A 14,987-nucleotide genomic window follows, 5' to 3' on the forward strand; every position below is an offset into this window, starting at 1 on the left:
GACACTTCCTTCTCTTTGTGCATCTTTCCAAACCTATCTTCTCGACAAGTATTCTTTACCCCAGGCATAGCTCGTGGTTATAAAGCAATTTATTTGCCCGCTGGTTTAATAATTTAGTTGCCCACTGTACGTGCAGTCGCTTATTTGATACATTGTAAAAATAGTTTTACAGTTTTATTGTGCACTGGCCACAATAAAAAAAAAATGCCTTCACAACAGCAATCTCCAGCGGCATCGAGCTGGCTGCTGTTGCGAAGCATCATTTTCGTCCTGCCTTTATAAAACAATTTAAGAAATATTTGTTGAGGTTGCCTGGACCCTGTTCCCTTCCCCCTGCACGGGGATTCCTCGCGTGCGTAACCATAGTAACCGCGCTCACGTGCCCGCACATTGATGCCTTGCAATGTTCACTCTGACCAACAGAGGTTATTCTAATCCCCTTCTTCTCATTTTAATTTAGCAGCGCGCATTGCTTCGGTAATTAAAGTGACCTCATCCACTACGGAGTTCCATCTTAATTGTTAACAGGCTAATGTCTGTCTCAACTTGTCTCTATTTCCTCCTCGCTAATGCTGGTCTGTGTATCTGCGAAGCTGCCTATCAGCAGCATATTAGTGTTACTGAGATGCTGCTGCAAATCCCATCAGAGGAGTGATGACTACATTTATGGATAATATTTTGAAACTTTAAATACAATGTTATAGGGCAAATGTGTTAAAATCAGGCTTATCACGGTTCCCCCACAGTCAGAAAGTCGGAGATGCGAGTGCAGCCTATTAACGCCAAGCGGGATCACGACTTAACAAACTGGTCTCAGAGAAAATTCTCGGGTTACTCGAATGTTTCATTTCATGACACTCTCTGTCTAGCCCTCTTTTCTCCATTCCTGCCTCTCCTCTGTTGCACCCATCGCTCTCTCTCCACCTCCCGCCCCACGCCCCCGCCTCTTCGCCTTGCCTGACTCCCACATGCCAATGCTAAGTGACAAAGCCGGATCAGGTGAAGTTGTGCGCTCCCTCCCCGGGTGCCGGAGGAGACCCCCCAGGCTCCTGTGGGCCCCTCCCGCAGGACTGGGGCTCCCCGTTATTGGTGCTGATGGGCTGCGGTGTGCGCAGCTGTAGGAATTCTAAAATGCACCCTCCCTTAGGAGTTCGACCCGGCGGATTCCCACAGGTGGCACTGGGAGGGAAGGGGGTGGGAGGCTAAGACTACCGCTCCCACGGGAAAATGCTTTTTACGAGTATGTGAGGGATTTGGGATACAGCCCTAAGAGTATGGGGATGTTAATAATGGAATAGGATTGTGGGGCTTATTTGCATATGCCTAGGATGTGGCTGTGTTTTGTTGGGGTGACTGGGCTTTGATGTCTGGACTGGACGTGGGATGGGGCTTTGTAAGATCTGATTAGGTTTTCACTCGGCGGGAAGGGGGGGGGGGCGTTGGGTCTATCAAGGGTCTCATAACGGAGGGCATGAGGGGGGGGTGCCCATACTGGACTTTTCAGGGTCTCACAAAATAAATAAAAATAAAATATAAAATCTGTTCAGGGTCTCGGATGGAGGGGTAGGAAGGGGGGGGGTTCTTACATGGTTCAGTCCAGGATCAAAGAAGGTGGGGTCGTAGCTGGGAGTCTCAGACGGACCTGTTCATGGTTTCCCCTTATAAGCAGATAAAGGCGATCTCCCACGGAGCTGTCCAATGTTTCACTCCCAGGAGGGGAGAGGGCGCGGATCTGCCGGAAGTGATGTTAAGAGGCATATATAAGAGATTATATGTCAGTAATAAACATGACACCGAAGCCTATTTTACATGCAAGTTTGTGCTCGCCATTAGGAAGTGGTAGTCTCACCCCCAGAGTCTACAAACATTTAGAATGGATATTTTGATGGAAGCAAGGGCTGCTCCATTTCTGTTCGATGACACCCGGTTTTACACTTGCTGCGGCTACAACCCTGGGGCGCCAGTGGTATTACCGTGGAAAGTCACGCAAAACAGGTCAGGCTTTGAAAACCGTCGCTGTGACAGCCTCAAATGTAAAACCCCAGGCGGGACAAGGTGTGGAACCACACCCCCACAGAGAGGCTGGTGCCACACCTCTATAGCAGGACTGCCTTCTTTCCGTCATTAGGGGCATCGTATCCAGTCCTCATCCTTTGTCATCACCTAATGCATTATGGGTATTGTAGTCTTGCTTCCATTGAACTAATTAGACTAAAACACCTGAAAACCATGACTGCTCCAGTGTGTGTGTATGTGACTGCTCCAGTGTGTGTGTGTATGACTGCTCCAGTGTGTGTGTGTGTGTGTATGTGACTGCTCCAGAGTGTGTGTGTGACTGCTCCAGTGTGTGCGTGTGTGTGTGTGACTGCTCCAGTGTGTGTATGTGTGTGTGTGTGACTGCTCCAGAATGTGTGCGTGTGTGACAGCTCCAGTGTGTGTGTGTGTATGTGACTGATCCCGAGTGTGTGTGTGTGACTACTCCAGTGTGTGTATGTGACTGCTCCAGAGTGTGTACGTGTGTGACTGCTCCAGTGTGTGTGTGTGTGTGTGTGTGTGTGCATGTTACTGCTCCAGAGTGTGTGTGTGTGTGACTGCTCCAGGGTGTGTGTGTATGTGACTGCTCCAGGGTGTATGTGTATGTGACTGCTCCAGAGTGTGTGTGTATGTGACTGCTCCAAAGTGTGTGTGTATGTGACTGCTCCAGTGTGTGTATGTGACTGCTCCAGAGTGCGTGTGTGTGACTGCTCCAGTGTGTGTGTGTTTGTGTGACTGCTCTGGGTGGGTGTGTTGGGCTCTGGGTGTGTGTGTGTGTGGCTCTGGGTGTGTGTGTCTGGGTGTGTGGGTGTGTGTGGCTCTGGGTGTGTGTGTGTGTGTGGTAGTAATTGCTGTCTGCTGAGCTCGTCCGTAGGGTACAATAGGTCTCACATTTGCGAGAGATTAAGCTATTGGCAATGTAAATGACAATGCCATTTATTTATCGGTTTTCAAAACCAACACATAAATACAAATTTTGTCATTAACAATGCCAATAGCTCTAACTTTTCCAAAGGCGAAACCGTTGCATTGTAAATGCTTGTTTCAGTTATTTTCTATTTTTTTCTTTTAACATAAAGTAAGCTATCATTATAATTCTCATCTATGTCACTTTAACCTTTGTTTTTTCAATTAATATTGAGATCTAGAGAAATAGATGCACACGTTAGCAGCTTTAACGACCTGCTGCATTCATGTAACCGACGCTGAAATTCAAGTAGTTTACATTTTGTTTTCCACCCTTTTCTCATGTTTTCCGCATGTTTAGGGTACATTTCACCTCCCTTTTCCCACCACCATAGACAAGATTCCAATGTGATAAAATATGAAGGCTATACACATTTTTTGCTCCCGTTTTCCCCAAGTATACCACAATTCCAGCTCGTATACAAGGAGGTGTTTGTAATAAAATTGGTAAGTCGGTTTGAAATTGAGCTAGACCAAGAAACCTGTACACTGTGCAATATTTGCCAGGTGCTTCTGTGCCAGGCCTAGTCTCTCAAGTGCCGTCTTGAAGGACCTTCTGCCTCGAACATAACCTTGATGATCGCAAAACCGGACCTGAGCCTTCGCAGTCAAAGGCCATAGACGCTTGGAATCTTGCAGACTAGTTGTCTGGCTAACAGTTGTACCATTTTGCGTGGATGATGGCTGATCATTCTAAGGGAAATCTTGCATCAGGTTATGAAACTGGCTCCACTTAGTCAGGAAAAGGTAGCAGTTTTTTTCTTTTGTGACTATGACCATTCCTCGTAACCCAATACCAAACGATAGATAGACGTGGGCTTTGTTCAGACAACCGTACATTTGTTTATATTTACTCATACCAGGTTTCCAAATGCCCTGTGCTTTGACCTAAATAATTCTGATTATCATAATCATTTTATGCAGTTAGAATTTTTAGGTCAATTTGAGACCGTGTGCCCTGACTAGGACACTGTTGTTGATGGTAACAAGATGGTATTGGTAATGAGAATTATGAATGAGCGGTGGGTGGCAGGGGAATTCTCTTCCCTCCTGGACACTTACTGAAGCAGGGCCATTTTTATCATGTTTGGGAAAGTGCATAGACGATTTCCTGGGAACAAGGCCCTAACATTGACTTTTCTACCTGGCACGGGTGGTGGGTGATAAAGGCTTGCATCAGTGATGGTGGACTGCAGACACTGGTACTGTTGGTGGATTGGGAAATAAGGCGGCACCCACTTCAGTGAGAATAAATGTTTGTCTCCTAGACTTTTTAATTTCCCAACCAGCACGGTTCATTTTGGTGACGAGAGGCTAGTTCTTATTCCATTTCTAAGAGATACCTGTGAGGGGTTCCGCATTGTGCATGTTACCATTAAGAACGCACTACTCTAGCAGCTGGGATTGTTTGTTGCAAAGTGTTTGATAACCCAGTAAGTTAGTTCAGTGTATAGTTCTCCTGTTTAACTTCTGATTTGCGGTTCTGTGTATTTGACAAGATTGTGCTTGGAAAAGGCATGCATTTTCCTTAGTTTGTGTACAACCTCTAAAAGACCATAAGATTCTCTTCTCCTGATACGAGTTATGTTGTAATTATTGTTGCCTATAAATAAACCGCTTAACACCTGCTAGTAGTAAAGCATGCACGTGCTAACGTTTTTAATTTCCCAACCAGCACGGTTCATTTTGGTGACGAGAGGCTAGTTCTTATTCCATTTCTAAGAGATACCTGTGAGGGGTTCCGCATTGTGCATGTTACCATTAAGAACGCACTACTCTAGCAGCTGGGATTGTTTGTTGCAAAGTGTTTGATAACCCAGTAAGTTAGTTCAGTGTATAGTTCTCCTGTTTAACTTCTGATTTGCGGTTCTGTGTATTTGACAAGATTGTGCTTGGAAAAGGCATGCATTTTCCTTAGTTTGTGTACAACCTCTAAAAGACCATAAGATTCTCTTCTCCTGATACGAGTTATGTTGTAATTATTGTTGCCTATAAATAAACCGCTTAACACCTGCTAGTAGTAAAGCATGCACGTGCTAACGTTTGATCTTTCTCATTAACGTGAAACTTTTCTGTAGGGTGTAAAGCTAGACGGCTGTTCACCCTGCAGACCACGCAGCGCGTGCCCCTTCCCACTCGCACGTCACTCGCAGTGCCATGGGTTTGTGTGTGTGTAAACAGCGCGCGCCTGCAAGAGCTCTGCTCCCTCACCCCAGCCCCTAACAGCGCCGCTACTGTGGCGTCTTGGAAGCGGTGTGCATTTCACCACCTCATTCACAAGCTGTTTTTTCTAGGGACAGTGTCAAGGTTTGATCCCGCCGTTTTTACAAGCGGCCCTTTGTCTGCACGCAAAGAGCCATTCGCTTAAATGAAGTGCTTGGACAGCGCCCCCTCCCTGGCGGTAAATCCGAACGCGATCTGTCTGCGCAGCTGCCAGGCCTGATGACTCGAGCTAAACCCAGCCGAAAGGCCCGGCTTGAGTCTGCTCCAAGATGGGCCCGAATAGAAGCCCCCGTGATTGATAGTCTGTTTTCCTTCATGCTGGCTTCTGTTTGAACACACTGGAAAGTAATACGCCATGAACAAGATAGATTCTCGTTGTCTCTGACGCACTGGTTGAAGCACAGCTCGCGCTAATGTTCTTTGTGTCACTCCAATCTTCCCCACAGCTGGCTGAGGAGCTGCAGAGCAGGCCGCCGAACCCCGAGATCAGAGAGCTGCTGAAACTGCTGTCAAAACCCAACCTCAAGGTGAGGACACGCCGCACCTGCAAGACACACACACACTTCCACTTAATGCGTTCGCCAGCATGGCGGCGGGCTCCCTCCCGGCCCATGCTGCCGAGCGCAAGGATGTGCTCAAGATTTATGGCTTGTGAAATTACATTACCACAAGCGCCGATCAATCACTGCTTTTATGGGGAGGAGGACCATGTTCGAAATGTTAAAAAGAAGTGCGATATGTGATTTTACAGATTTCAGAAGTGTTGCTGTACCACCTAGTGAAATGCATTAACACTGAATGTATGTTACTGGTAAACTGAAAATAATTGACACCATAACTTGCTTTCCTTTGGGTATAAATTGGATTTAGGTTAGTTTCAGTTTACTTACAGATTTTCCATGGACAGACAACGGCGAGATGACTAAGCGGACAGTCCACCAAAGGTGATGCTGTCCACCAGGTAAAGGTATGTTGTTCTTTAGGCTATTGCATCCCACCTTGGCCCCACAGTACAAGAAGCGGTTTTCTCCAGCACTGTGTGACTAATAGGACCTAGAGAATTTCCTTCAGCTCTCAGGCCTTTAGAAACTCCCAGTGTCCAAGCCCCCTTACCCCTACATCCCAACATTTTAGAACAGAAATGTGGGAGATTTTGAAAAAAAAATCGTGGAATAGATTTTCCCCATTTGATTTCTTTTGAAGCAGAGGCAATTTCAGGCAGCAGGCAGCTAAAATAAGCCATTTTTGGCTTAAAAAACTGTGAGACTCCTATCTGAATAAGGTCCTTTCGCATGTGTGCTCAACAGGCCAGTGGGTAACTCTGGCCCCTGCAGCACAGTGGGACCCCCAGACCTGCAAGCCCCCCTCCCCCCTCATTCAGCCCAAGGCCAATGTATATCTGAGATATCTTAATAATCTGCAGGCCCCCTCCTCACCCATAATTTTCCATTACGTCACTGCACCAGGCCGTATCAGGCCGAGATTTAGTTGAGGTGATGTCCACACATTGTCTTTCCTGATTCTACCTGGATGCTGCTCCTGTACCCTGTGACAGAGCGGGGCTTCATTACATAGTGTCGGAAGGGAAACGGCCTTTACAAACAAGCCGTTTCCCCGAAATCTTTAACCACGCATGCAGTACAACGCATGCGTGGTTACCACTAATGCCTTTACCACGCATACCTTTACTACGATGTTTGTAGTAAAGGCATATGTGGTAAAGGTAAAAAGAAAAAAAGGGGGGCTTGGGGGGGTCTCCCCCCCAAATAAAACAACTCACCATAAGTCACGTTGGCGTCAGCGTCGTTAAAGAGAAATCGGAAAAAAATGCCGTTTTCTCTTAACGACGTATGACGTCACCACGCAATTATTCGAGGAAAAGTTTATCCGTGGTAAACGAATTCCGTTGTAACGCATGCGTGGTAAAGGCATGCGTTGCAACGGAATTCGTTGTATCATCATATATTCGTGTCGGAAGCAACTCAGTTGCTTTCCTCAAGGGTCACCCTGCATGCAGTATGGACAGCCTTGTTCAAAATCTGTTCTAAAAACTGGTTTAATCCTGGTAAATTGCATGTTATAGACAAAGCCTTTTGATTTATTTTTCACATTCTTCTGAACAGGCTTAGCTCAGGAGAAAAATCTGTTTTTGATACTGTACTTATAAATAAGAACTTTGGAATATTCCGAATAAAATGTAAACCAGAGTTCTCTGATACACCATACCAGTTGGTGAAATGGCCTAATACTTTAAGTGGAGAATGTGGTCTCTGAATTCAGTACAGGGATGTGATGCCGTGAAATTGTCAGCTTCTTGTGCTTTGAGACATAGTTCAGTATTTTCTTTTCAATAATCTCGATTCTTATGAATTGATGAAATTATCAACACTTTTATTATTATCACTTTGCCTTAGTCCAGTATTTTAGGAGAAGTTTCTGGTTTGGTGCACAACCACTATGGATACCTGGAGTTCTGAGCAGCATGCATTTTTCCCTCCTTTTGGTGGTTTTGTTTCCTGTGTTAGGAATGTCACTCTGTAACTGTGGTTTAACTACTTCTTTATGGCGGCTTGCACGGAGTGGTACAATTCCCTTTTGATGTATTTTCCCATAGCGTCCAATATATTAATGCTGCCTGCAGTCTGTCTGACAAAGAGGCAAGGGTTGTGCCTGATGGTCTGCATATTGAGTTGAATGTTGGTGACCCAAAGCATGGAGTCCGTCAGACATGACTTTTAATGAATGCACTGTGTAGTTTCCCTATCCTCTCGGTAGTAATAACCTCAGCCCGATCCTGTATTCAGTGGACATTGCTGTTTCTTTATGTATATGCTTGTACCATGTTCTCAGTATTCTTAGTTTGTTACTTTAGTCAACGTTGGATTATGCTCTCTCTCAACAAGCATATCTCCGCAGGAGGTGATATGCCGGAAATCTAGTCTGTATTACCAATTACATTTTCACGTTTGCCACACCATGCTTAATTTGGACCAGAACAGTCGAGAACCGGGGCAGACCAGTGTAAAGCATTCCAAATCATCTCATTGCAGAGGGGGTACCTGATCTCAATTTTTGCTGTCAAGACTTATTAATCATCTTCCGACTTCCATCGGGAGTAATGCGATAAATGCAAAAAATGGATAAAGGTGACAGAGAAAGATTAGTAGCATTGACCAAGGAAAAAAGCAGGTGTGAAAAACACTTGTAAAACGGGGATAGAGAGTGTATGTGTCGAGTGGTGAAAGAAATAAGTATGAGATCCTATCAAAACTAGTCAGCTTGGTGTTCGGCAACCACAAACTTTAGCAGTCTCCTAAGAAAAAAGTTGGTCCTCGGCACTTTATTTATTTTTCAAATTTAGCACTGGTGGGTGCTCACATTATGTCCTGTACTTGGTGGAATTTTGGTTCTGCCCTGTAGAAAGGACTTGAACTATGAAATCCCTATATCGGGTGTTACTTCTACATGCGTCATTTTGGTCCACAGAATTCATACTTATTTGAGAAAGCCTTTGTACAGATTTCATATAATAAGTATGTACAATCCTCACTTTAGTATTTCTACACTGCTTTGGCTCTCCTCCTTAGTGGTGTGATTCTATTTCGTTTTTTTGATAAATTAAAGTTACCATGTTTTTGGTTTGTGTTCCCTATAAGCATAGAAGGTGAGAGCTGCCTTGCCCCGAATGGAATACTTTCAGCTATATTCATGTCACATACATTCTGTTGAGTTTTTACTGTGGCCAGCTGGCTTAAGTGAACCTGAGGGAAGCCAAAACTCTGTCCGTGCAAGTCTGTTTGCAATAGGAAATATTTTTTTTAAGAGGAAAAGTCTAAGTTTTATGATAGTTAAAAGAAATGATGAAAGAGACCACAGATCACTAAACTAAAATTATTTTAAAGAAATGAGCACATTTTTAACATAACATTTGTCTGGCCAGCCCCATTAGCACAGAGTGCCCCTGAGCAAAATGCTAAAAACATAGTATTTCCGCAATCCCCTTAGAGAAATCCTACTGCAAATACCAGATTGCAAAAAAGGCTCTTAAGTTACATGTACACCTCGCCACTTAGGGCTTTCTTTGTTTGTTTTGTTTTATTTCTACCTATATTTTCATGCAGGAGTGCTACTGTCCTAGAGAGGTTTGCATCCATAACTACTTTGGTGCAGCCATAAGGGGTCTGTCTATACATTCTTTCCAGCTGAAACCCCCAAGCTCTCAGTGAGGCAGAGTGATTGTGAGCTTGAGACCTTCTACAGGATCAAGTCGATTCTGTGGATTTGCTGCGCTCCCTGATGTGCTTTGACACCTAATTGCTTCTGATCTAAGAGTACAGAGTGAGAAGGTTGTTTGGACATGAGCTTAAAGGGGAATCTGTGTGTGATGATTTGTTCATGTATGCTGTCAGTGTTCCTGAAATGTTTGGCTGTGTTTCGCTAGACATCATAGACAGTAATTATAGTTTCCGGCGCAGTGATTGTATAGTACTGGGTATGAGTTGGTGTGGACCTTCTTTCAGAAAAAGACTACCTTTCATCATATTATTTTTTTCTGACAATATTGGTGCTTTAAATTCTGTCTTGCAGAAACAGTCTTTTTACATGTTAATAGATCCCTTAATACCATTACCCTTATAAATAACTACTGTAGGTCATTTTTTGTTCGCATAAAGTATCGTAACAGATTTGAATATTAAAGAGACTGAATTGTAAACAAATCTGAATTTCCTAGGTTTCACATTTTTAGGTCGATCCTACCAGACTGCTCATGCGCTGTCTGTTACAAGGTATTTTGGGATCTTACCAGGAACATTTTGGGGTTTTGGAGCCTGTCCATTGCTTTTACTTTATGCCACACTAATTTCTCTGCTTCTTATTCGTTGCCCATGCTTGCCAGTCTAGTGTTTGTCCTTTCCATGGAGCATAAGCTCATTACCATCTCTTTTTATTGGCTACCTTCTGTGCTTCCACTGCTTGCTTTCCAAGCAATACTTTTTTTTTATTTTGGGTTAAGCACTCAATGGGAGTGCATGTGTTTTCCAACTTCTCCCTCATGCAGTTTTCTTCCTCTGCACTCAGTTTTGCAGACACCTTTTTGCTTTACCTGTCCGCACTCCATGTTGTGCCCATAGCTTCTTTCCTGCCCATTCCACTATTGCCCTTTGTTTTTTGCAGAGGCCGCCCCCGCAGGGTGCTCCAGGGCCGGCGCCTTAACCCACACCAGGCCCCTGGAAGGAAAACCCGTTCAGGGCGGCGCCCTCAGAAGCGGGAACGCCCGTGTCGCACATCCTTGCGGCCCCCCGCTAGACTCGCCAGGTAGGCGCCTCGCCCAGCGGCCAATGGGGATGACTAGCCAGAGATGCTAAGTTGGGGGCATAAGAACACCGCACCCCGGTCCAGTTGGGATGCCGAACCGCAGGGTGAGGGGTCAAACAAGGAGAAGGGGGTAGCAACGGAGACTGCACTCGCCGCCCTGCCCCCGCCGGCTGGCAGGGCACAACAGAGACCAACATGGTGGCGAGTAGGGTCCTAACTCCGGGAAGGAAGCTACCCCCGAGCAGAGGAAGCGCAGAGACAACCCAAAAGAGAGAACGAACAAACCGCCAGTCCAAAGAGACAACAAAGTGATCCGCAAAAGGCCATATGACGTATGAATATGCATGTATTATAATAAAACTGCGGCCAACATTGCCACTAAGAGAATAAAACAGTGTTGGCTTACTTATTCGGAGGACCATCGAAGGTCCCAAGCATAGGGGTACATACGCACGAATGGGGCGCAGTGCGGGGGTTATCCTCCCCACCCTGCCCTCTGTGTTGCTTCCCGCCCACCTGTGCTCTCCTCCTTTCTCGCCTGCTGATTTTCCTCTTTGCTCCACCCTCAATGTTGGTTCTGCCCAACTCCATGTGTTGCTTTCCCCCATCCGTGCCCTCTCTGTTGCTTCCCCCACTGCACCCTCCCTGTTACTCCCCCACCTACTCCCTTTGTTGCTTATCACACCTGCATCCTTCCTGTTGCTTCTCCTATCCAGCCGTCCTTGTTGCACCCCTCCCACATATCAGAAAAAATGCTTTAGCACTACTTATTTTCTAATTTACAGATCCAATCTGTACAAAAAACGAAAAAAATTGTAGGTAGGCCCATGAGTGGTACACGTCAACATAATCACACAAGCTCTGCGTCATAGCTTTTTTTGAATTTTTTTTAAAAAAAAATGTTAGATATGCTGCAAAAAATCGGGGATGCTGTACAGTAAGGGTAAAAACCATTGGCAAAGCGAATAGGTTCCAAAGGTGAGATCTATTTTCTTTGCCAATGCTTATAAAACAATTATATTCCTAATCCACAAACAATTAAGGTGTCGCCCCTTCTCCTTAGCCCACCAGAGTTTATTATTGTGATAGGAGGTGGGCAATGCGGATGGGTGGGCTGTCGGATGTCACAGCAACCAGATAACGGTTTGTACTTTTCCACTGCTCAGTCACCAACTGCGGGTAATACCTTTCTGCCTCGGAACAGATCCGAAAAGATTACGAATATCTGTGTGAGGAAGCAACTAATTGAAAAGTGAAACTAATGTTGCATAAGCAAGTAGACCGGAGTAGTTCAGCAGGAGTGATGAGGAGGGCAATACAGGTAGGAAGTCAAACAGGAGGCGGGGCTATCCGCTATCCCATGGATCTTGTGCCAATACGTCTTTCAGTCCTGCGCAGACTTTCAGGGCAGTTTAGCACAGATTCCGACTCCCACCTTAAGGAAACCGCTTCTCAAAAGGTAACGTGCATCACTCAAGGGCTTCCCTTCTTCCAAGACCCTGCTTTTCTTCCACTGCTGTAACTTGAACTACAGAGGCCTTCAGAACGGTATCTTTGAAAATTGCCACCAGGAGGGATGGGACAATAAGCCTAAATTCCATATATTTCCCAGGGAACAACCTTGCTCCTCTGTTATCACTTGGTGAACAACACCAAATTAACCGTGAGCAGAGTAGAAGTGAGGAAAAAGTGGCATGGAGTGAGAAGAGCGGAGTTGATAGAACTGAGCTGGGTGAAAATAAAAAGCAAACTGCAAAATAACCCCTGCTGGCCACGCAACGGGGGAGCAAAATTGCACTACTAATTTTTTTCAAGACGTGGAAAAATAGGGGCGTATCGAAGGAGATTCTTCAAGTGTTCCAGCAATATGAAATGTGAAAGTGGTATAACATTAGCGAAATGTACACACTACAAAGAACTTGTAAAAACAGCCCATACAAAATGAACACGCCATTCTGCTGAAGTCATTTAAATATAATTGTATTCAGGCAAAATAACTGATTGTTAAATGTATTTTGTATAAATGTAAGAGCTTGAATAACTATGGTTCATGACCAAGTCGAAGATGATGGGCAAGTTCAATTAGCGTTATCCTGTGTCGCTGGCTCTTTTGTATACACCAGATGCGCAAAACATGTCTGTCTCTCCTAAATCATATATCACAATTATCCATGTAAAAAACATAAGTCCAAAGTTCTAAATAATAGCCCTTAAAATCTCAGATAAGTGCCCCAGCTGACTATTGCTGAGATACTGATTTATGATTCGTCACCGAATTAGCTTTTATAACCTAAGAATACATTTAAGTTTGAAAAGGAATTTGAAATCTGTTTCATAAATTAATGTCATGTGTTGGATCAACATGCTTCAAATGGCTGAAAACTATAACAGTTGCAAATGCATATATTCTTGGCCTGTGTTTACTGATCATCAGCGGAATAAATTGAAGCAGAGTGTTAAGTTTTATAAGTAACACATGCTGGCATGTGAGGACATTTAGCCGTTTTCTGTTCCTTCTCGTTTACGAGTGTGTTGACAGACAGCACAGATAGAAATGTAATTGCTCGGACTATTTAAAATGTTTTTTTTAGACTTTCAGGGTTTAAGCAGCGGGTAAAGAATGTTTGCAAAAAAGTACGTTCACTTTTTGGTATCGAGTTTTCACACTGTAATAAAAATCACATTTTCAATTGGGTTTCATAAAATGTGAGATCTATAAAAAGTATGAGATACGAACGGGCTTGTATTTGTGCATCGGATATATAATATGGTTCTCTGCAAAATGAGGGTGTTTCCTATTTACTTTCGGAATTATAAGTTATGTAATGCGCATTAGGTGGTCTGTTTAAGATTTTTTTTGTTTTCTAAAGCAAGTCAGTATCTTACACAAGCTAAGAGGGTCACATATGCTGAATCATATACGGTGTACATGCAATTTCTTCTATGAAGTAAGAATTTAATCTACCAGACTGGAAAATATGCAAAATATTTCTAAAAGTAAAAAAATTAACGTAGTAGAATGCGTACTCGCATCCTCCCCGAGGCCACTTTAAATGACCTTGTTAATGGCCACACCCACTGCTTCATCTTTTGCCCTGGTTAAGTAGGCCTCATAATTGATCTTTGGAGCAAATGTTGTAGTTCCTAGGTGCTCACCAGTTGTTGATCCAGGGCGTGGTAAAGGGTAAGCCCCATGCCTCCGCTTTGTCTCAGTCATGGTAGAGCAAGATGTATGTTTTCAAACTCCAGGCATTCCCTCATTCTATTTGGGAACTGTTGGTGTTTTTCTATTTTTTATATAAAGGGCGCAATTTAATCAGAAGTATACAATACTGTGTTTGTGCTCTATGATGAGGGCAAGGCATCAGTGGGGGTCTCTCTGTACTGATATGCATTTTAACTCCCTAAATTTCCAATGATTATAACTTCAGAGTGGAACTACTAAGATAATGAGAAAAAGATTGTGTCGTTATAAATTGAGTGCATCTAAGTCCTGGTTTGAAATTTTACACTTATCAGAGTACTCACTGAGCATCTGCTACTAGAGCATGACAACAAAGATGGCAAGCGTAGCATCAAACTGTCTCGTGGACCCTAGCAGCACCTATGCAAAAAGAACAGTTGATGGACAGAATGCAGAACAATGTCATACATTCACTCCAGTTCAGCGATCTGGGCCTAAATCCATCGTTTTTTTGCTCACCATGCCATTCCAGTTTGGACCCAGACATATGCAAATCAGTCTTGACCCTGCGCCCAGGCTAGCTTGATTCCAGTGGCACAGAAAGGGAACCCACGACTGGGCATACCCAGAAACTGGATGCTCGTTTCCAGTCCAGGGAGGAACTGGCTTGGCAGTTCAGTCTGGACTGTGCCCATGAGGCACAGGGTCAAGACTGATTTACATATGGCTGGGTCTAAACTGGGGTGGCATGTTGAACTAAAGAACTATGGATTTAACCCAGATCTCTTGACTGGAGGTGAATGTATGATTTAGTCAACATTCCGTCCTTCATTTGTTTGCATAGCACTTTTCACCCTAAGTGGGATGAGTATGCCCAGACGTGGGTCCCTTGCTCATTGTGCCATTGGAATCAAGCTAGCCTGGCTGATGAAGGGTAATACCCAGAACCGGTCCCAGGATGCTTGTTTCTGGTCCAGGGAGGACCTGGCTTGGCAGTTCGGCCTGGACTGTTTCCAGGCACAGGGTCAAGACTGATTTGCATATGGTGAGCAAAAGAACAATGGATTTAACCCAAATCTTTTGACTGGGGGTGAAGGTATGATTTATTCAGCATTCCGTCCTCCATTTGTTTGTGTAGCCCTAGCAGCACCTATGCTATGAGACCTTCCCGGTTAAAGGCTGTGGGACCACTTAGGATATGTTGTTTCTAGCTCCGTCGAGTCAGAGAAACGAGCAGCGTTATTTATATAATTTCACAGCCCTG

General features: G+C 44.4%; 1 protein-coding gene across 2 annotated transcripts in view; it reads left to right on the plus strand.

The window, feature by feature from the left end:
• Positions 1–14,987, plus strand: part of MPP7 (MAGUK p55 scaffold protein 7) — a 985,108-nt gene that overhangs the window by 509,429 nt on the left and 460,692 nt on the right. For both annotated transcript variants that reach the window (XM_086941601.1, XM_086941600.1), the window contains exon 6: positions 5,670–5,750. In XM_086941601.1, the coding sequence (XP_086797727.1) occupies positions 5,670–5,750 (81 nt within the window). The remainder of the gene's footprint in view (positions 1–5,669; positions 5,751–14,987) is intronic.

Source organism: Lissotriton vulgaris, chromosome 10 (assembly GCF_964263255.1).
Source record: "Lissotriton vulgaris chromosome 10, aLisVul1.2, whole genome shotgun sequence".
Classification (NCBI taxonomy): domain Eukaryota; kingdom Metazoa; phylum Chordata; class Amphibia; order Caudata; family Salamandridae; genus Lissotriton; species Lissotriton vulgaris.